General features: G+C 51.2%; 1 protein-coding gene across 5 annotated transcripts in view; it reads left to right on the top strand.

Annotated features, from left to right (window-relative positions):
* The first annotated feature begins 12,448 nt into the window (after positions 1 to 12,448).
* Positions 12,449 to 22,549, top strand: part of ZMIZ2 (zinc finger MIZ-type containing 2) — a 19,742-nt gene continuing 9,641 nt past the window's right edge. The window contains exons 1-6 of one of the 5 annotated variants that reach the window (XM_017524604.2): positions 12,449 to 12,537; positions 20,046 to 20,157; positions 20,282 to 20,396; positions 20,794 to 20,996; positions 21,234 to 21,417; positions 21,714 to 21,974. In XM_017524604.2, the coding sequence (XP_017380093.1) occupies positions 20,108 to 20,157; positions 20,282 to 20,396; positions 20,794 to 20,996; positions 21,234 to 21,417; positions 21,714 to 21,974 (813 nt within the window). In that variant the 5' untranslated portion in view covers positions 12,449 to 12,537; positions 20,046 to 20,107. Of the gene's footprint in view, positions 12,538 to 12,757; positions 12,898 to 20,045; positions 20,158 to 20,281; positions 20,397 to 20,793; positions 20,997 to 21,233; positions 21,418 to 21,713; positions 21,975 to 22,549 lie in introns of those variants that run through there. The other 4 variants (XM_017524608.2, XM_017524603.2, XM_017524606.1 and 1 more) reach the window with 4 other exon arrangements.

The following is a 22,549-nucleotide window of genomic DNA, read 5'->3' as shown; positions in this document are numbered from 1 at the left end:
GGGCAGGTGGCGTGGTGGCCCTGGGTGGAGCGAGCATGGGTGATCGAGCTGACACAGTTCTATCTGTATCAACACATGCAGTGGTTCCAGTGCTGTGAGAATGTCACAGGTGGAATGCAGAATATCAATAGCTAAAAGTTGTTTGTTTTTTTTCTCTGAGAGGCAGGATTACAGTAAATTTTTTTTTTTTTGAGACGGAGTTTCTCTCTTGTTACCCAGGCTGGAGTGCAATGGCGCGATCTCGGCTCACCGCAACCTCCGCCTCCCGGGTTCAGGCAATTCTCCTGCCTCAGCCTCCTGAGTAGCTGGGATTACAGGCACGCGCCACCATGCCCAGCTGATTTTTTGTATTTTTAGTAGAGACGAGGTTTCACCATGTTGACCAGGATGGTCTCGATCTCTTGACCTCGTGATCCACCCTCCTCGGCCTCCCACAGTGCTGGGATTACAGGCTTGAGCCACCGCGCCCGGCCAGTAAATTTTATTTAATTCTCTTTACTTTAGTTTTTTGTTTTGTTTTTAAGAGAGAAGGTCTCACTCTGTCTCCCAGGCAGTGGTGCAGCAGCGTGATCACAGCTGACGGCAGACGACCTCCTGGGCTCAAGCAATCCTCCCAACTCAGCCTCCTGAGTAGCTGGGACCACAGGCATGTGGCTCCATGCTAGTGGTGGCTAATTTTTTATTTTTTTTTTAGAAGTGGGGTCTGTCTATATTATCCAGGCTGGTCTCGAACTCCTGGGCTACCCACCTTAGCCTCCCAAAGTGCTGAGATTACAGGAATAAGCCATAGCACCTGGCCTTATTTATTACTATTTTGTTTCCTGCCTCAGGTTTATTTCTACAAATAGGACAGAAGGACACCAGCCCCATGCAGAAGGCAGCCCGGGGTGGCCGCACCAGTTCTTCTGTCCTCACATTGGAAGACAGAGATTTCTACTCTGAAGCCTTTGTAGGGGCCTGGGCAGCTTTGGGAGCCTGAGCTGGAACTGAAGCTGAAGCTGCAGCCTTGACCTTGGTTTGATTCTTGGCCTTGAGTTTTGGGCGGCACAGCCTGAGCCCCTTGGCAATGCGGGCATGAGCACGCTTCCCAAGCTTGAGGTGGGCAATGTAGGCAGGTGGATTGAGCTTGTGGCTGACACCCTTTGGGATCTTGGGCTTAACCTCCTTGGGCTTTACGAGGGCCTTGATAGCCTCGGCACCAGCACTCATGGCCTTGGCCTTGCTGGCCTGCATCTTCTTTAGGCCCTTCTTGTTGTGCTTCTTGGCAAAGCGCATGTTCCTCAGGAACCTGGGTTCTGCCCCCTTAAGAGATTCGTATCTTTGTGATCAGGGTTTCTTGATACCACTTCCGTGCCATTTTCAGGACTGGTTGTGTGTGGTGTGGTTCTTGGACTTGGTCATTTCTGCACCTTAAACGGTGGCTCCTGAAGCACCTAGAACAGGAAGATTCTTTTTTTTTTGAGATGGAGTCTCGTTCTTGTTGCTCAGGCTGGAGTGCAATGGCACAATCTCAGCTCACTGCAACCTCCACCACCCGAGTTCTCCTGCCTCAGCCTTCCAAGTAGCTGGGATTACAAGCACGTGCCACCATACCTGGGTAATTTTTTGTATTTTTAGTAGAAACGGGGTGTCACCATGTTAGCCAGGCTGGTCTTGAACTCCTGACCTTAGGTGATCCGCCCACCTCGGCTTCCCAAAGTGCTGGGATGACAGGTGTGAGCCACTGCGCCCAGCCAGCCTTACTTATTTTTATGTTTTACAATAAATAGGTATTGCTTTCGTGACAAAGTCTGGGGCAGGCCTATGGTGGAAACTGGGTGAAGGCTAGACGAGTCCTGGAGCGGGGCAGGGGTGGGGCCTGAGGTGGGCTTCAGGTGGGGCCTGTGGTAGAGCCTGGGTGAGGCCTGGGTAGGACCTAGGGTGCGGCCTGGGGCAGATCGTCGGAGGAGCCCGGGGTCCTGGGGGACCTCGTGAGGCTATGTCTGGCTCAGTGAGCTCTGGCCTCTGCTGTACTCCGAGTGAGGAAGGCAGGGTGGCCAGGCTTTCGGCACCTGCCCTGGGAGGTGAAGGTAGACGGGAGAGACGGCAGGAGCTCGGCTGGAACCACAGCTCTGGTCCCAGGTCCGGGTGACAGGACAGAGCTGTCTGGTGCCACGTTCACTTCACCCCTTCTGACCTCTGACCTGCGCCGTGGGTGTGCACAGTAAGCCCTGCTCCCCATGTCTGGTGCCTGCTCCTTGACCTCCCCTCTTCACTACTCAGTGTCGGGATCTCAACTCCCAGCGTGGCCTGGCTGAACCCAATCAGCTGACCAGCCCCTGATTCTCCTAGAACTTTAAGAAGTATGAAAAGGTTGAGCCAGTTAGTGGGAAAGTGAAGGTAAGAAAGTTGAATAAGGACATGAACTTGACCAGCGGGACCAGGTGGGCCACCTGGAGCCAAAGCTCCAAGATAGCAGAATCTCTCAGAGGGTGGAGCTGTCTGAGCAGATAGGAAGAAGCAGAGAGGAAGCCTTTTTCATACACAACTCTGAGATCTCCATGATCCTTGCAGCAAAGAAGACAAAACTATGACAGGAAACCGGATGTGAAGTGACCGTCCCATCCCACCCAGATCTGCTGCCTACTCCACGGCAAGTCACCCTGCTGGGAGGGCACCAGCACTGTTAGCCCAGCCGTACCCCTTTCCCTCCAGAACTCAGGCATGACAAGTAGACCCTTGTGAAGAGACACCTGTTGGCGACTCACCCCAGCTCCTGACCTACCCCTACCTCTGCTCAGTTGCCCAGTAAGACAGCAGGGAGAATGGCCACAGCCACCCAGCCAGTTTCCAGCTCTCTCCTCTGCCACATCTGCTCAAGACACCATCTCAACGATGTGATTTTAGACATTTGCAGCCTCTCTACCCACAGCCCACTGTTAAAAAAAAAAAATCAACACATTTAGTTTAGTTTAAAGATCAAATTTGGCCGGGTCAACTGGCTCACACCTGTAATCCCAACACTTTGGGAGGCCGAGGTGGGTGGATCACTTGGGATCAGGAGTTTGAGACCAGCCTGGCCAACATGGTGAAACCTCATCTCTACTAAAAGTACAAAATTAGCCGGACGTGATGGTGCATGTCTGTAGTCCTAGCTACTCGGGAGGCTGAGGCAGGAGAATCACTTGAACCCGGGAGGTGGAGGTTGCAGTGAGCTGAGATTGCACCTCTGCACTATAGCCTAGGCAACAAGAGTGAATCTCTGTCTCAAAAATAAATAAATAAAAATTAAAAATATTTGTTTTTGAGACAGAGCTTCGCTCTGTTGCCCAGTCTGGAGTGCGGTGGCACAATTTTGGCTCACTGCAACCCCTGTCTCCTGGGTTCAAGTGATTCTCCTGCCTCAGCCTCCCAGGCAGCTGGGATTACAGGTGTGCACCCACCATGCCTGGCTAATTTTTGTATTTTTGGTAGAGACAGGATTTCAGTATGTTGCCCAGGCTGGTCTCAAACTCCTGGCCTCAAGTGATCTGCCCATCTTGACCTCCCAAAGTGCTGGGATTACAGGCATGAGCCACCATGCCCGGCTAATTTTGTATTTTTAGTAGAGACGGGGTTTCACCATGTTGGTCAGGCTGGTCTTGAACTTCTGACCTCACGTGAGCCACCGCCTCTGCCTCTCAAAGTGCTGGGATTACAGGCATGGGCCACGGTGCCAGCCTCAAATTGGTTTTTATTAGTGGTTCATGTATTAGGCAGCATATCACCTAAGGATTTATAAAAGACACTCCAATGAAAGGAGCAGAGATGGTTGGTTTTGTTGAAAAGGGCTGAAGAAAAAAAAAGAACAAAAAGGGGGTGGGTCATTTTAAATTTCTTTATAGAGTTAAAACAAGGAGAACTTTCTTGTCAAGCCAGCTCAGCTCTGGAAAACAGGGACCTTTCTGATTGGTTGCTGTGAATTTCCTGTTTTTTAGAAAATTCGCCTATTTCAAAGTTCAGCTGGGTGACATGGTACCTAGCATGAGTGATTCCTTTTTTTTTTTTTTAGACGGAGTTTCACTCTTGTTGCCCAGGCTGGAGTGCAATGGCACAATCTTGGCTCACAGCAACCTCTGCCTCCCCAGTTCAAGTGATTCTCCTGCTTCAGCCTCCTGAGTGGCTGGGATTACAGGCATGAGCCATCATGCCCAGCTAATTTTGTATTTTTAGTAGAAACGGGGTTTCTCCATGTTGGTCAGGCTGGTCTCCAACTCCTGACCTCAGGTGATCCGCCCACCTCAGCCTCCCAAAGTGCTGGGATTACGGGTGTGAGCCACCACACCTGGCAAGTGATTGCCACTCTTACAGCTAGTGCTTGACTTACGACCACGATTGGTTCCAACAGACTGGTCGTAACACGATTTGGTTGTAAGTTGAGCAGGCTATATGTACAGTACTGTGAAATGATGTTATAAAAATCTTTAAGTCATATTTTATCATAATTTTCTTTCATTATTGTTATATATCATAATTTTCTTTGTTCATTTTATGCCATTTGTATCATCTCTACACCATTTTGTTTCTTATTTTTACATTCATCAGGTTTAAGTAAAACACTGCTTTACCAGTAGTGAAGGTTGACCTGAATGCTTATTACGAAAGCATTCTTGTCAAATCTCATTTTTAGAAAGCCACCTTAACTTGTGGTAAAGGCGCAGCCTTGTGTAAAACTGTGGAATATTCACAGATCACTGAACCACGGTGGTCTCTGGTTTGAAGTGAAAAACCACGGCACATGATGAGTTTTGAAAAGCAGAAGGGTATGAACTATGTTAAGTCTTAGGGTTAAAAAGGACTAGTTGCCAGGTATTTATTTATTATCATTGTAAATAGAAAAGTAAATCATCACAATTTTATATGACTTTCCATGGGATACAAATATTTAGCATTCATCATAAAAGATGTCATCTGGATATCTTGTTCAAATATAATTTAAACTTAGTATGTTCTAATATTGTTAAAGATATAGGGATATAAACCACTCACATTTTAGTAAGAAAGGCAAGAAAATGACTAATAATGATATGATATAGCATATATGTTTATTGTCCCGCACTGTCGTACGCCCAGCTGGGCAACATTTGCCCTGCCAGACCCGGAGCAGTTGTGGCTAGCAATTGTGGTCATAAAGTCGAATGATCGTAAGTTGCATAGGTCGTAAGTCGATCAATACCTGTATTTGGTCTGGTCCGCTGGGGCCTAGTGCAGGCGCTTACTCCAAAACAAGGGTCTCCATACATTTCGCTGAACTCCACCCCATTCAGCAGCCTGCTCATTTCATGCATCTAACAATAGCCCCTGTCTTTGGTCCCCCTCAGTCGAATGGGTCCCATACTCACCTCTCAGATTCATCTCCCTAAAATGCAACAAGCCCATTCCACCCTGCTTGATTTTTGTTGTTGTTCTGTGATAGCCTAACAGACTCCATCTTAGATGTAAGCCTGACAAACTCCATTTTAGCCTCTCCCTCCCCATCATTTCTCCTTTGGGTGCACAGCTGCGTAGCGCTGTATCCAGTACCTTGTAACCATTGTAACTACATCCTGCTTGTGAGTCTACCTGCTGTCGTGAATAACCTACCCCTCTTGGTGATTGATTGTATGGAAAGTCCCCCCTGCTACCCGCCTTGGTAACCAACAATCCTGGGAACCTCCTGCCTCCTGGTTACCAGCTTCCTTACCTAACTTGCTTGTTCTGCTTCTGTAAAATTCTGCTTTGCCACCTCCCTTCTCTAAGCAAGGTATAAAAAGGAATCAAACCCCTTCTTCGGGCAGAGAGAATTTTGAGCGTTAGTCGTCTCTCAGTTGCTGGCAATAAAGGACTCGAAATTGAAACTCAGAGTGTGGCGCTTTCCTTACAACTCGCTCCGTTATAACAGTTCCCTACTGCCTACAGTGTAAATCATGATACATCTATAAACGAGCAGTCATGAAGACTATTTTAGGCTGGGCTTGGTGGCTCACACCTGTAATCTCAGAACTTTGGGAGATCAAGGCTGGAGGATCACTTGAGGCCAGGAGTTTGAGGCCAGCCTGGGCAACAGTCTAACAAAACCCTGTCTACTAAAAATAAAAACAGCCAGGCACGGTGGCTTATGCCTATAATCCCAGCACATTGGGAGGCTAAGGCTGGGGGATCATGGGGTCAGGAGTTCAAGACCAGCCTGACCACCATGGTGAAGCCCTGTCTCTACTAAAAATAAAAAAATAGCCGGGAGTGGTGGTAGACACTTGTAATCCCAGCTACTGAGGAGGCTGAGGCAGGAGAATCGCTTGAATCCAGGAGGTGGAGGTTGCAGTGAGCCAAGATTGCACCACTGCACTCCAGCCTGGGCAACAGAGCGAGATTCCATCTCAAAAATAAAATTAAATTAAAAAATAAAAATAAAAATTAGCCAGGTGTGGAGGTATGTGCTTATAGTCCCAGCTGCCCAAGAGGCTGAGGTGGGAGGATCCCTTGAGCACAGGAGTTTGAGGTTGCAATGAGCCATGCAACCTCCTGGGTAAGAGAGAAAAAAAAAATTTAAGATTTTTAAATAGCTTTTCTTTTCTCTGATTCTACAAATAATGTATTCTTGTTTTGTTTTGTTTAATTTGAGACTCTGTCACCCAGACTGGAGTGCAGTGGCATGGCTCATGCCTGCAGTCACAAATCACTGCAGCCTTAAACTCTCAGACTCAGGCGATACCCCCACCTCAGCCTCCCAAGTAGCTGGGACTACAGGTGCAAGCCACCATGCCCTGCTATTTTTAAAAAATATTTTGTAGAGACGGAGTCTCACTATGTTGTCTAGGCTGGTCTCAAACTCCTGGGCTTGACTGATCCTCCAGCCTCAGCCTCCCAAAGTGCTGGATTATAGGTATAAGCCACCATGCCAGTTCCTGAATCTAGAAAGAATGCATTCTTATTCATGATTTGGCACATTTCCTTCCTGTCTTTTTTTTTTTTGAGATGGAGTCTCACTCGGTAGCCCAAGCTAGAGTGCAGTGGTGTGATCTCGGCTTACTGCATCCTCTGCCTTCTGGGCTCCAGCAATTCTTGTGCCTCAGCCTCCTGAGTAGCTGGGACTATAGGCGCGTGTCACCACGCCCGGCTAATTTTTAGTATTTTAGTAGAGACGGGGTTTCACCATGTTGCCCAAGGTGGTCTCGAACTCCTGAGCTCAGGGATCTGCCTGCCTTGGCCTCCCAAAGTACTGGGATTACAGGTATGAACCACTGTGTCCAGCCCCTTCCTTTTTTCTGTTTAGATTTTAGTGCCCCTACGAACACTGTGCCATGTCTCCTTATTTCTGTCCATACACACACACACACACACACACACACACACACACACACACACACACACTTTGTTGTTTTGTTTTAACCTTGTGAGCTTAATTGCTGACCTGTGACTCCCATGGGCTATTTAACATCCATTCAATGCAATTTATTTATTTATTATTATTATTATTTTGGGGGCAGAGTCTCACTCTGTTGCCCAGGCTGGAGTGCAGTGCTGCGATCTCAGCTCACTGCAACCTCCATCTCCCAGGTTCGAGCAATTCTCCTGCCTCAGCCTCCTGAATAGCTGGAATTACTGGCGCCCACCACCATGCCCAGCTAATTTTTGTATTTTTAGTAGACATGGGGTTTCACCATGTGGCCAGGCTGGTCTCGAACTCCTGACCTCAAGTGATCTGCCTGCCTAGGCCTCCCAGAGTGCTGGGATTACCAATTGTCCCAATAGTGTCCCTGCCCCAGTCTAGTTAAGGAGCATGGCATCTACTTCTCCTGTCTCTAGTCTCCCCTAATCCAGACCTGCGGAGGCTAAAGCAAGTCCATCTTCGAAGCCGATCTGCCATGATGACCTCTGATTAACCCCTGTTCTGGGAAGGCCTTTAAGATTTCCAGTTTATCTATTGTTCCCTGTGTAAGAGGCCTTCTTGTAATTCCTGCCCTTAGGTCAAAACGGTCCTGATGTTACTGTACTTCAGTGATCCTATACGTCCCTTCAGAGTTACCCTTTTTCTATCACATATAAGCCCTGGTATTGCCAACGCTGGATACACAGACTTGGCTTCTGCTCATGAGTCTCTATTGAATGTTTTTTCTTTTGGAGAAACTGTATTTGTGACCCTCTTTCTTTGACCTCTCAACCTCCTTGGACTTTAGGGGCAGGCTTGCACAGCTTAAAGAGAAACAAGATCATTTCCCCAGGCCCGATGTTCTCTGAGAGTCGCAGCCAGTGCTGGAAACTGGGCCTCTGTGTGGATCTGTCTTGCTTTTTCATGATCAGATTCAGGTTGAACATTTCTGGCTGGAAATTCTACTTGAAGGAGTCTGTGTCTTTTCTCTGAGCATCACATCAGGTACCCAGGATGTCAGCTGGTCCCACTGTTGGTAGTGTTAACCTTGGTCATTTTGTTAAGGTGGTATCTGACCAATGTTATTATAAAGGCTCCTTTCTCCCCATGTGATGAATTATAGGCCTGTGGGAAGACTGTGTGCTCCATAAAGGCTTTTCGAGAAAGGAAAATGTTGGAATCGTGCAACTTTGTATTATGTTTCCAGTTAGCAAATTGTGACTGTCTTCTCTTACCATTAAATATTCTTCAAAAACATGATTTTTGGTGCTGCCTAAATTCCAACCTGTGTGTGTGTGCATTCTACTTGACTATTACCTACTAGGACATAACTATTAGCTTGCTAACATAGGCTCCACAACACTGCAGATTTTCATCTGCTTTACTCACTGACACGTTTCCAGCTCTGAGAGTGGTATCTGCCATACAGAAGCTCAACAAAAACTTGTTGAATGAATGAATACAGTTTGTGTGTAATTTTTCGATATCCTAATGTCACAGCAAACATCCTTGTAAATAAATCTTTGAAGTATTTATTTTGTGAGAAACACAGATAATGCTTATAAGAAGGGAAACACTTATGTTGATAACGTGAAAAAATAAGAATGCAAAAATTGTACATAGGCCGTAATCTCCACAACATCAAGATATGCAAAGAGAACCATCTGGGAAAAAAAACAGAGCAAACAATTGATGGGAATTATCTCTGAAGAGTTTTAATGTATTTTGAACATTTCTCTGTATTTTCCACAATAAGAACATATTGCTTGCATGAAAAGAAGCAGCAGCACCTTTTTCTTTTTAAAGTTAGTGTTGCAAGTCAAGAGTCATAATAACTGGGGGTACCAAAACTGGTTAAAAACCAAATTCAGGTTTAGGCCACACTGACTGTAGGAGTCTGTGCACCTGCAGGAGCCCCTGGACGCTGGGCTAGGCTGATTACATTTAAGATATCAGTTTCCCTTCCTGGTGTCACATTTTAAAAGCGATATTGACTAACTGGTGACTGTCTAAAGGATAGTGGCCAGTTGGTATGGCATCTGGAAATTGTGTCACTGTTGACACTTAAGGAGCTGGGAGCATTTCTCCTCTAACAGAAGACTGGGGGAATGAAAAGTTTCTTTTAATTTTTAAAGAGTCGTCAAATAGCAAAGTGAAGATTTTTTTTTTTTTTTGAGACGGAGTTTCGCTCTTGTTACCCAGGCTGGAGTGCAATGGCGCGATCTCGGCTCACCGCAACCTCCGCCTCCTGGGTTCAGGCAATTCTCCTGCCTCAGCCTCCTGAGTAGCTGGGATTACAGGCACGCGCCACCATGCCCAGCTAATTTTTTGTATTTTTAGTAGAGACGGGGTTTCACCGTGTTGACCAGGATGGTCTCGATCTCTTGACCTTGTGATCCACCCACCTCGGCCTCCCAAAGTGCTGGGATTACAGGCTTGAGCCACCACGCCTGGCCTGAAGATTTTTATTTTATGCAGTTTTAGAGGAAAGGCCTCAAGAAGGCAGTTTTTTATTCTAGTAAATGATAAAGACTTTTTTTTATTTTTTTTTGAGACGGAGTCTCATTCTGTCACCCAGGCTGGAGTGCAGTGGCATGATCTCAGCTCACTGCAACCTCTGCCTCCCGGGTTCAAATGATTCTCCTGCCTCAACCTCCCAAATAGCTGGGACTACAATCGCACATTACCACGCCCAGCTAATTTCTGTAATTTTAGTAGAGATGGGGGTTTCACCATATTGATCAGGCTGGTCTTGGACTCCTGACCTCGGGTGATCCACCTGCCTCAGCCTCCCAAAGTGCTGGCATTACAGACGTGAGCCACCGCGCCCAGTGACTTTTTTTTTTCGAGACAGAGTTTCGTTCTTGTTGCCCAGGATGGAGTACAGACGCTCGATCTTAGCTCACTGCAACCTCCATCCCTGTACCCCCACCCCACTCTGGGTTCAAGCACTTCTCCTGCCTCAGCCTCCTGAGCAGCTGGGATTACAGACACCTGCCACCACACCCAGCTAATTTCTGTATTTTTAGTAGAGACAAGGTTTCACTATGTTGGGCAGGCTGGGGTTGAACTCCTGACCTCAGGTGATCCACCCTCCTTGGCCTCCCAAAGTGCTGGGATTACAGGCATGAGCCACTGTGCCTAGCCCCTCAAGGAAGACTTTCCTTTTTTCTTTTTTTTTTTTTTTTGAGACAGAGTCTCACTCTTGTTGCCCAAGCTGGAGTGCAACAGCGCAATTTCGATTCACCGAAACCTCCACCTCCCAGGTTCAAGTGATTCCCCTGTCTCAGCCTCCCAAGTAGCTGGGATTACAGGCATGAGCCACCATGCGTGGCTAATTCTTGTATATTTTAGTAGAGATGGGGTTTCTCCATGTTGATCAGGTTGGTCTCAAACTCTCAACCTCAGATGATCCGTCTGCCTCGGCCTCCCAAAGGGCTGGGATTATAGGCGTAAGCCACTGTGCTTGGCAAGGAAGGAAGACTTTCTTAACGATTCATCATATAGTAGAAAATGAAAACATTCCCTAGAAAGGAGTGGACACCAGGTGGTCTCTCACAGGGACACAGGGCAGGAGTTGTTGAAGCAGTTAGGAGGTAACAGAGATGCCTGCCCTGGGGGCATGTGGGATGTTTGGTGTGGCCACTTCCAGCATCCTCCACGAACCTGCCTGCAACCCCCCACAGAAATGCAGCCTCTTCCAAGACCGTGGAATGGTCAGGGTCTCCTGGTGCCTGTCTCCCTCTTTATTCAGGTCTTTTCTTCAGGGCCAGCTCCCCAGAGAATTCATCCCCATACTTCATCACTCCCATCCATTCTCTGGTCCTGCTTAATTTTCTTCCTAACACTCTTCCTGAAGGACACATTGTTACCTGTTAACTCATTTCCTTCAGTTTGTTCCCTTGAACATGCTTGATGTAAGGATGGAAAGGCCTTACTGTCCTGGTCCCTGGGGCAGACCAGTGTTCACAGATCCCAGACCAGTGACTGCTGTGCAGCAGCCCTACCATATTTGATGGACGAATGATTCCAAAAAGAAATAGAGCACAGAGTTCAGAGGCGGCCTTGGGAAAAAATTTCAACACTGTCAAAAATTAATTGTGGAGTATCCATCAATGGATGAATGGGTAAGCTAAACGTGGAATATACGTACAATGGAACATTATTATTTGGCCATAAGAAAGAAGGGAATTTGGCTGGGCATTGTGGCTCACGCCTGTAATCCCAGCACTTTGGGAGGCTGAGGCAGGAGGATCACGAGGTTAAGAGATTGAGACCATCCTGGCCAACATGGTGAAACCCCGTCTCTACTAAAAAAAAAAAATACAAAAATTAGCCGGGCGTGGTGGCGCGCGCCTGCAGTCCCAGCTACTCGGGAGGCTGAGGCAGGAGAATTGCTTGAATCCGGGAGACGGAGGTTGCAGTGAGCCGAGATTATGCCACTGCACTCCAGCCTGGCACCTGGTGACTGAACGAGACTCTGTCTCAAAAAAAAATAATAATTAATTAATTATGGGTAGTAGAGAGAATGTGGTCTTCCGTTTTGTTTTGTTTTTTTGTTTTTCCAAGTCCTTGCTATGAGAATGTGGTCTTCCTAAACTTACCGTAGGAAAAGTCAAGAATAACTTAAAGGCTGAGAATAGCATTTCAAAGGTCGCAACTGATCAGAGAGGCTACTTCATCAGGCTAGGCTAGCTCAATAGTGACTTTTTCCAAGAGGAGAGCCGCTGGAGAGAGAACTGAGCAGTGAGGAAAGCGAACTTGTTCGGTTAAGTTTGATTTTCTGCTTTAACGAGAGGCTTCCCGAGTCCCTTAACAAGATCCCCTCCCACAAGTGGCACTCCAGGTCTCTCCGCCTCCCTGCCGTGTCCCCGCCCGGGCCACAGCAATGGACTCCCAGGAGCAGAGGCAGCGCGGGCGGGGCGGGTGGGGGAAGGGCCAGGGCTCACTCTTCCTTTCCTCCTCCGCCGGGGCCCGCCCCAGCCCTGGCCCCGCCCCGGCTCTCTGGCTCCGCCTCCTCCTCACGACCCCGCCCCGGCACATTCTCCCCACCGCCCACTCGGCCCCGCCCCGGGATCTTGGCCCCGCCTCCGCCACCCGGCCCCGCCCCGCTCCCGGCGGACTGAGAGCAGGAAGCGCGCGGTGTCTTCGCCGACGCCGCGTTCGGAAAGGTGTGGAGGGGGCTGGGGGCGCAGGTCGTGGTCAGGCTGCGTCTCCTGCCCGCCCAGCCACCTGCGGCCCTGGCCCCACCCCGCCGCTTTGGGCCGCTCAGGCTCGCGGCCGCCCCCGCCCCGAGCGCCGGCTCGGGGCTCCGCTGCTCTGGCCTGGGAGGCGGGGCCGGCTGCGCGGCGTCATGCATATGCATGAGCGGCGCGGCGGCGGCTCCATTGTGCCCTCGGAGCGGGCGGCGGCGCGATGGCGCGGGTGGCGGCGGCCCCGGGGCGGCGGGCGGCGCGGAGGGCAGGCTGAGCGCATGGAGCGGCGCGGGCCGGGGGCCGCCACGGCGAGGGGCCGGGCCGGGCCGGGCGGAGGTGAGCGGGACCCTGGGGGTGGCCCCTGGAAACGCCGCCCGCGGGCAAGTGCGGGCCGGCGGGGGCGGGCAGGTGCGGCAGGTGCGGGCGGGCAGGTGCGGGCGGGCAGGTGTAGCCGGTCCCCCGGGGTGCCCCGGTCCCGCTGCGGCGCCACCGTAGGGTACCCAGCCCGGCTGGGGCTGGAGGCTCTGCCGCCCACCTGCCGGCACCTGCCACGCGTGCGTCGTGGTCTTGGTCAGGCTCGGCCCCGTGGGCGTCAGGGTCGTCCAGCCCGCCCCGAGTCTTTGTTGGAGGCTGGCCGAGGGGTGTAAGCGGCGATCGAGGTTCTCCTGAGCGGTGAAAGCTGGCCGGGCCTTCGCTCCAACCTGATCGTTCCTGGCTCTGGGGCCAGGCAGTCTCACCTTCATGATACGCCCCTCCGCTCCCACTTACGTGCCCACCAGCAGGGCGATGTGGGGGCCCGCCGAGGCAGTCACCAGCCCGCGGAGGAGCTGTTCCGCTCCTGGGCTGAACGACGCTGACCTGCCAGCCCCCAGCTGGCAGTTTTGTTGGGGACACCCCTTTCCAAACTGGACATACTAAGCTCAGGCGTGAGGATGCCATGCTCCCCTGAGGTACCTTGTCTTCCCTAGTGCCCTGTTCCCGGCAGGTGTCCTTCACCGCGACCCCCCCTCCACCTACCCTGTCTTTTCCCCCATTCCCTGGACCCTCTACCCTGCAGTGCTCTGCTTCCCCTTCTCCCTAGGGTGCCCTCTTTCCAGTATTACAGAACATCCATGGTGGTGTCTTTAATTTGTGTCATCACAGATTTCACAGGGACACACACAGAACATGTGACTTGGTCTGAGACCGTGGTGATTACAGATAGGATGGACACAGACTCACCACCAAGTTCTGGCAAGCTAGAACCAGAGGGCATCCTTTGATGCTTAGTGTGGAAACAGGAGAAGTGAAGGAATCTTAACTTCCAGGGGTACTGACCTCTAGCCCTTGTCACGCCTAGGGGGCAGTTACAAGCTGCGAATGTAAATGAGGAGAACAAGCAGGTGACAGTTGCCAGTGTAGATTTCTGAAGGACAGGCCTAAGATGTTTGTGGAGCATCCTGATGATTGGGATTGAGCTCCCAAGGGCTGATGACATGAAGGTGGTCATGTGTCCTCAGGCCTTGGATGCCACCAGATACCCATCGTACACATTGTAAACTGATGCCAGGTTAAGGTTGTTCCTTCAGCTGTTCACTGAAATGTCTCATGCCTGGGCCATTGCTTATTCCTGGACTTTTTGATGAACTCTGCATCTTGACTTATCCCCACACTGTGGCGGTTTAGTATTGTGGCCTTACAGATAGAGGGGCAGGACTTCCGGGTACCTGTACATGTGAGCACCCTACCTTTTGCTACCAAGGGCCCTGCTCCTGCCCCATTTCAGAGCCATCATTTCTTCGAGACCCTTCGACTCCACTGTCACTTAGGTTGGATATGGATCCTGAACCCGCAACCTTGGAGACAGTGAGTCTTGATTTGTGACCTATTGAGAAGGGTTGGCCTGCCACAGGATCCACTTGCTGGTCCTGCTCCTAGCTTACTAGGCAGGCAGAGAGGTGGCATGGAACAAGGCTCAGGAGGTTAACCAGGAGACTTAGGGGTGCAGCTGCTCTGGGACACTTGGGGAAGAAAGGTTTGGGTAGTGAGTTCTGTAGCTCTATGTCTAGAGGAAGATGTGATCTGACTCCCAGAAAGCCTTGTGGCCTTCTAGACTGACCTTATCCATCTGTCAAGGGGTCCTAGCTTCAAGCTGGAGTTAGTATACAAGGAAAGCCCCAGGTGATAAGCCCCTTTGTGGGCATGGGCCTTGCATGATCTGGGATCTAGATTCCAGGCTCCGGGCTTGTTCCCAGCCCAGACTCAGAGCCAGGGGACAGATAGGAAGAGGTTCTGCGCACACACAACACAGAACGCTTCCCTATGTTCAGGAGCAGAGGGTCAAGGATACCAGACCTGGAGACTGGGAGTCTTCCCAGAGAGACTGTCCTCAGAGAGGAGACCAGAGGCATGAGTTCGGGTCGGCAGGAAATCCCCCTGTGCAGTGAAGAGTAAGCTCAGAGGGAACTGGAAATCTTTGTGGTCTCTGTCCACAGCAGAGAAGCATCAAGGGTGGAATTCCCCAAGCCCATGTGACATAGGAGCCTGTTGTGGGCTCCTCCCCTCCCTGTACCTGGCCTGTGCCCCTTCTCCCCAGCTCTCTGCATTTCCTAGAACTAAGGCTCTCAAACTAGTCCCTGGACCAGCAGAAGCAGTAGCTGCAAACTTGTTAGAAATTCCAGACTTGGGCCCCAGCCCATCCTACTGATTTTAGGTGGAGCTGGGCAGCCTAATCACCAGCTGCAAGTTGGCTTTGACGTGCTGCCGTTGAGGAACTGCTGCCCTAGGTGACCTAAAATGAGGGAGTTCTGCATCAAGTACCGCCTGCCCTCTGAGGCCTTTGACCGAGGCGGGGGAGGGGGCACATCTGCTTGCCTGCCAGATTCCCTCCCTGTGCTTCTTGGGACAGCAAAGTGGCCAGGCCAACCCAACTAACTCTCCAGCAGGGAAGGATAGTCACAGCAGTTCTGCGGAGACAGAAGGCTGGTGGTAGCAGTTGCATTGTAATTAAACTTTTTATTTTGAAATTATTGGCCTGACACGGTAGTGCACACCTCTGTTCCCAGCACTTTGGGAGGCTGAGGTGGGCAGAGCACTTGAGGTCAAGAGTTCAAGACCAGCCTGGCCAACATGGTGAAAGCCCATGTCCACTAAAAATACAAAAATTAGCTGTGCATGGTGGTGCACACCTGTAGTCCCAGCTACTCAGGAGGCTGAGGCAGGAGAACTGCTTGAACCTGAGAGGCGGAGGTTGCAGTGAGCTGAGATCGCACCACTGCATTCCAGCCTGGGTGACAGAGCAAGATTCCATTTCAAAAAAACAAAGAAATTGTAGATTCATGTGCATTATAAGAAATGACACAGATTCATTCTATCCTTTACTCAGTTTCCATCAATGGAAACATCTTGGAAAACTCTAGTGCAACATTGCACCAGGACACTACATTGATACAGTAAAGAGGTTACAGCCTGTTGCCTTTTATTTTTATTTATTTTTTTTAGCCAGAGTCTTGCTCTGTTGCCCAGACTATAGTGCAGTGGTGAGATCTCAGCTCACTGCAACCTCTGCCTCCTGGTTTCAAACGATTCTCCTGCCTCAGTCTCTCAGATTGCTGGGATTACCACGTCCGGCTAATTTTTATGCTTTTAGTAGAGACAGTTTCACCATGTTGGCCAGGCTGATCTCGAACTTCTGACCTCACATGATCCGCCCACCTCGGCATCCCAAAGTGCTGAGATTACATGTGTGAGCCTGTTGCTCAGCCAGTTGCCTTCTTATATTCACACCCACTTTTCTCCTGCCAAAATTATAGAAATGGAGAAGAGATTAATACTTTTCTTCCTTACCCCCACATTTAACCACTGGCAATCACTAATCTGTTCTCCGTTTCTTTAATTTTGTGTCAAAAATGCTAAATAAAGGAATCATACACCCTGTAGCCTCTTGGGATTGGCTTTTTCCACTCAGCATAATTCTCTGGAGATTCTTCCAGGTTGTTGCGTGTATCAGTAGTTCATTCCTTTATATTGCATCCGGGCTATGGCTATACCACAGTTGGTTTAACTGTTTATCCATTGAAGGACATCTGGGCTGTTTCCATTCCATAGCTATTACAAATAAAGCAGTTATAAACATTTGTGTACAGGTTTTTATGTGAACATGAGTTTTTATTTTTCAGATAAATGCCTCCAAGTGCAGTTGCTGGGTCATAGTAGGGTAGCTGTGTGCTTAGTTCCATATGATACGGCCAGACTGTTTTCCAGAGTGGCTGTACATTTTATATTCCCACTAGTAATGTGTGAGAGATCCAGTTTCTCCTTGCCAGCATTTAGTGATGTCACTATTTTTTATTTTAGCCATTCTGATGGATGTATAGTGATATCTCACTGTGGTTTTAATTTGCATTTCCCCACTGACTAGTGATGCTGAGCATCTTTTCATATGCTTATTTGCCATCTGTATATTCTCTTTGGCAAAGTGTCTCTTTATGTTTTTTGCTTATTTGCTAATTGGAGTTTTTTATTGTAAGTTTTTTTTAGTTTTGAGAATTCTGTATTTTATTTTTATTTTAAATAATGGTTCAGTCTGTCATCCAGGCTGGAGTATAGTGGCAGGATCATGTCTCACTCCCGCCTCTACCTTCTGGAGTCAAGTGATCCTCCCCACTGCAGCCTCCTGAGAAGCTGGGACCACAGGTACATGCCACCGCACCCGGCTAATTTTTAAATTTCTTCAGGAGACGGCATCTCACTATGTTGCCCAGGCTGTTCTTGAACTCCTGGGATCAAGCAGTCCCCCTGCGTCGGCCTCCCAAAGTGCTAGGATTATAAGTGTGAGCCACTGTGCCTGGCTGAAAATTCTTTATATATTCTAGATACTAGTTCTTTGTTGGATATGAAGCTTGCAAATATTTCTCCTGGCTGGTAACTTAACTTTTCATCCTCTTGGCAGGGCCTTTCACAGAGGAAAAATTTAATTTTGATGAAGTCCAGTTTATCAGTTTTTTTCTTTTTTGGATCATGCTTTTGGTATCAGGTCTAAGAATTCTGTCACCTAGATTGCAAAGATTTTCTTCTATGTATTTTCGTGAACATTTTATAGATTTATGTTTTATAGTTAAATCTATAAACCATTTTGAATTACTTTCTGTATAAGGTGCGAAGTTTAGGTGTTTTTTTGTTTGTTTGCTTTGATGCCCAGTTGCTCCACTGTCCCAGCACCACTGGTTGGAAAGGCTGACCTTCCTCCTTTGAAATGCTCTTGCACCTTTGTCAGACGTCATTGTGGCCTATTTATGCGGATCGGTTTCGAATTCTCTGGTCTCGCCTATTGGTCCATGGTTCTGTTCCCCTGTTGGTACCACACAGTTTTGATTACCATATATATATTCTAAGTCCTAAAATGTGTATGTGGCTGCTCAAGGCCCCACCCAGCAGATCTGGGGAGGAGATTCTGGCTGTTGGTAGGCTGCTCTGTTCCCCGGCGTCACTATTCCCGAGTCAGGCTGTGGGACTGGGATTGCCAGCCCTGCCTTGCCTAGCTGGGCCATCTCAGCTCCCAGGCCTGTCCTGGCCCAGAGTCCAGGTGCCTGGAGCCTTCTGGAGCCATCAGCCTCTGTTTTTTCTTACCCCTGCTTCCTGAGCAGGACTTGGTGGGGGGCAGGGCAAGGGGAGGAGGCCATGGGAATCAAGTCTTGCCTCCCCTGAGGGTGTGAGGAAGTCCAGACCACTGCCCTCTCCCTCTTCCCTAATTGGTAACTCCCCAGTGCTTGCTGGTGGGAAGATCCAGTGAAAAGCCACATTTTCAGGCTCCCCAAGCAGAGCTCAGCTCTACGTCTCACCTGCTCTGGGGTCCTGGGCATACAGGTTGCCCACCAGGCCTGTATTTTGAGGGGTAAGGCTGTTGCTACCTCCATTGGTGAGGACCTCCATTAGCACAAGAAATGGCAGCCTAGATGAACATGGGGCCACCCTCTCCTGGGGCAGGGAGAGGCCTTGTGAGTGCTGTGATGGCAAGATGGCACCAACGGTCAGCACACCTCAGGGGTGTGTGTGTGTGTCAGCCTTGCAGCCCCTAAAAGGCAGTGATATCCAAGGTGAGCATGCCCCTGCCTTCCCCGGGGACTCCTGAGAAACAGCTGAAATGGCCTCTCACACACCCACTCCTTGGGCTGTGCCACAGCCAATGTGCCTCTGTGGACAGCCCAGGCAGGCAGAAGTGGACGTGGCAGGTAGTCTTGGGAGTGTCAGGACCCAAGGTAGTACCAGTGAAGGCCCTATGGGGACAGTTCAGGGACAGGGCCCCAGGGGATGTCTGGGCCCACTTTGGTAAGGGGCTTGCTTGTGGCAGTGTGGGAAGGTGTGGCACTTGGAGGCAACCTGAAGGTGTGGTCACTTCCATGGCTTGTTTACTCAATGGGGAGAGTAAACTTAGCATAGCACGTAGAAGTCCCATGGTGCCAGCACTGTGGTCCTGCGAGTGTCCACCTGCTGCATTCCTTCCTGACACATTCCTTCTCCTGCCCTTTCCTGAGCACCAGGTCCCCAGGGTCCACTCAGCCCCATCTTGCAGAGTCACTTCAGCATCCCCCAAGCCCCCTGCTTAGGAACACTGGCCAAGTCACAGTCCCTGCCAGGTCTGTGAGTGCCCACCCTCCATCTATTGTATGTGTCCCTGCCTTCTCCTGTTGAGCACTCCCTGGGGGTGTCATGGATGGGCCAGTGGGTCTGCCTGCCTGGCCCCTATGACCATATCAGCTTCAGGCAGCCCCCACTTGGTGGAATCTGGGTCAGTTCTGAGGTCCCCTTGCCTGGAGCCCTTCTGCTGCCCTGAGGAGGGCCCTCTTGGTGGGAGGGGCTGCCAGCCAGGTCCCGGGTTACCGGCCCAACACCCCATTTCAGGAGGTATCGTGCACTTCCCTCTCAAGGCCTGGTTGGAGGGTTATTGGTTGACCACTGCACTCTCCTCCTTGGCTTTCCCAGCCCCTGGCCTCCAGAACCGCCTGTGCCCCTACCTGGCCTACTCAGGGCAGGTAAGACCTTGAGCAGGGAGTCTGCCCACCCCCACTGGCCTTCTGTCCTTCACCCCAGGGCCTTCTGGGGGGTTCCTGGCTACTGGCTCCTCTCTAAATCCCAGTTTCTACAGGGTGGCTAAGATTGTCCCTGACTTTATATGGATATCCAGCCCTTGGTGTGAGTAGGAGAGTGGGGAAAGTATTTGGAATCAGGAAGTCCGTCTCTAAGGTTGATCCAGTGACTCTGGGTGGCAGGGCCTGGATCAGAAAGGGTTCATGCTGGCTGCCAGGCTGGGTTTGTGGGGGCAGAGCATCACCAGAGTGGCTCGGGTGGGCCAGTGCCAGGCTCCTTCACTGCCTTGCCTGCCATCGGAGCCCAGGTGTCCTTTATTGAGAAAGGGGTAGGGCCTGGTGGTACTGGGGTCCTTCCACCCTGCTGAAAGGGTTTCCCGGTTGCATCTCAGCTAACATCCCTTCCCTCCTGTTGGGCAGCCAGAGCAGCTGAGTTCCAGATAAACACTGTCAGACCCGGCCTGTAGGCTGCTCCATTGCCAATGAACTCCATGAACCCCATGAAACCTGCCCTGCCCCCCGCGCCACACGGGTGAGTATGGGCCCCTCTACCCACCCCTCAGGTCCTGGGGTTGGGGGTGCATTTCTGGAAGGTCCTGGACTCTTGGACACCAATGGCTTCCGGACCCAGGCCTCAGCAGCCTCTCTCCCTGCAGTGATGGTTCATTCGCGTACGAGTCTGTGCCTTGGCAACAAAGCGCCACTCAGCCGGCTGGATCACTGTCCGTGGTCACTACTGTGTGGGGAGTTGGCAACGCGACGCAGAGCCAGGTAAGCACCACTGGGGCCCCATCCCCAAGTAGACAGAGCCTCCCAGCACTTGGCAGTGCTTAGTGCCTCCTTAAAGCTCTGAGAGACAGGCTGAGAGGTGAGGACGGAGAGGCTGAGGCATGACATGAGGATGGGGCCTCCTGAGTCCCCTAAATCTTTGGACACTGGTTCTCTTTCCACACCTGCTGGGATTTTCTTCTCCGGTCTTCACCTAGCCTTCACAGAATGCCCTGACCTACCTGTGGACAGCTGCTTTCCCTGCTTCTGTGTGATACCCCGTCCCCTCCACCAATCCCCCAACCCGCTCGCCAGGCCTCTTGGTTTCTAGCACTTTGGAGCTGCTGCATGAAGCATGTTGTTTGGCTGGTTCCCTTTGGTGATTCCTGCTTCCTCATAGGTTTTGGGGAACCCCATGGGCCCTGCAGGGAGTCCCTCTGGTGGCTCCATGATGCCTGGTGTGGCAGGGGGCAGCTCCGCCTTGACCTCCCCACAGTGCCTGGGACAGCAGGCGTTTGCTGAAGGTGGCGCCAACAAGGGCTACGTGCAGCAAGGCGTGTACAGCCGCGGGGGCTACCCTGGGGCCCCCGGCTTCACCACCGGGTAAGCAGGTCCCCTCAACTGGCAGGTATGCTAGGAGCCATCAACCTGGCAGGCACCTCAGGATGGTGGCGCTGATCAGCTGGACGTTGCCTCTCTGCTTTCCGCCAGCTCCGACAGCAGTCATGGAGGGTCTAAAAAGAACGGGCTCCCCCTGGGTGCTGCATGCCTCTGGGGTGAGCATGGTCCTGGCCCTCATGAGCCCATGCAGAGAGCGTGGCAATCCGGTGTCTCCTGCAGGTATGCAGGCGGACCGGGGGGCCTGGGCCTCCCCTCACACGCTGCAAGACCCTCCACCGACTTCACGCAAGCAGCAGCCGCTGCTGCAGTGGCTGCTGCTGCAGCCACTGCCACCGCCACCGCCACAGCCACTGTGGCTGCTCTCCAGGAGAAGCAGAGCCAGGAGCTGAGCCAGTATGGAGCGGTGAGCCCCCTCAGCAGCTCCTCCCACATGGCAGCCAGCCTGAGGGCCTGGGAGGAGGTACTCATCTAGGCAGTGGGCTCCAGGGACAAGCATGGAATATGCCAGGACTCACGAGGCCAGTAAAAGAGAGATGTGTGGGAAGAAGTGAGGGTCTGAGGGGAGGTTTCTGTGCTGTCCTGTGAAAGGGTATGGTGCCCACCCTGGTGGGTGGGTGGGTGGGTGGATGGGTGGTGTCTCTATCCCGTGGAGCCCTTTGTGGGTGGGGCCTGGACCATTCTTCTTTATTCTCTTCCTAGATGGGGGCCGGACAGTCTTTTAACAGCCAGTTTCTGCAGCATGGAGGTCCCCGGGGGCCTAGTGTCCCCACTGGCATGAACCCTACTGGCATAGGAGGGGTGATGGGCCCCTCCGGCCTCTCCCCTATGGCTATGAATCCCACCCGGGCAGCAGGAATGGCACCCTTGTATGCAGGGCAGCGCCTGCCTCAACATGGGTATCCTGGGCCTCCCCAGGCCCAGCCACTGCCCCGACAGGGGGTCAAGAGAACCTACTCTGAGGTGAGTGTCCACATCACCTAGTTTGGGGCCTTGGGTACCAACTCCCTCACCCAGGCACCCTTTAGAGCTGTGGTAAAGAACAGGCTTCTGCCGGGTGCGGTGGCTCACGCCTGTAGTCCCTATACTTTGGGAGGCTGAGGAGGGCGGAGCCCTTGAGCTCAGGAGTTTGAGACCAGCCTGGGCAACATAGCAAAACCCTGTCTCTACAAAAATTAGCCTGGTGTGGTGGCACGTGGATTGCCTGAGCCCAGAAAGTCGAGGGTACAGTGAGATGTGATTGCTCCCCTGCACTCCAGGCTGGGCAACGGGAGTGAGACCCTGTTTCAAAAACGAGCAAAGGCCAAGCCCAGTGGTTCACACCTGTAATCCCAGCACTTTGGGAGGCTGAGGCAGGCGGATTACTTGAGGTCAGAAGTTCGAGACCACCTGGCCAACGTGGTGAAACCCCATCTCTACTAATAATACAAAAAATTAGCTGGGTGTGGTGGTGCTCACCTGTAATCCCAGCTACTTGGGAGGCTGAGGCAGGAGAATCACTCGAACCTGGGAGGTGGAGGCTGCAGTGCGCCAAGATT

Source organism: Cebus imitator, unplaced genomic scaffold, assembly GCF_001604975.1.
Source record: "Cebus imitator isolate Cc_AM_T3 unplaced genomic scaffold, Cebus_imitator-1.0 Scaffold34, whole genome shotgun sequence".
Classification (NCBI taxonomy): Eukaryota; Metazoa; Chordata; class Mammalia; order Primates; family Cebidae; genus Cebus; species Cebus imitator.
The sequence above is the reverse complement of the archived record's forward strand: the minus strand, read 5'-3'. Positions and strand labels throughout refer to the sequence as shown.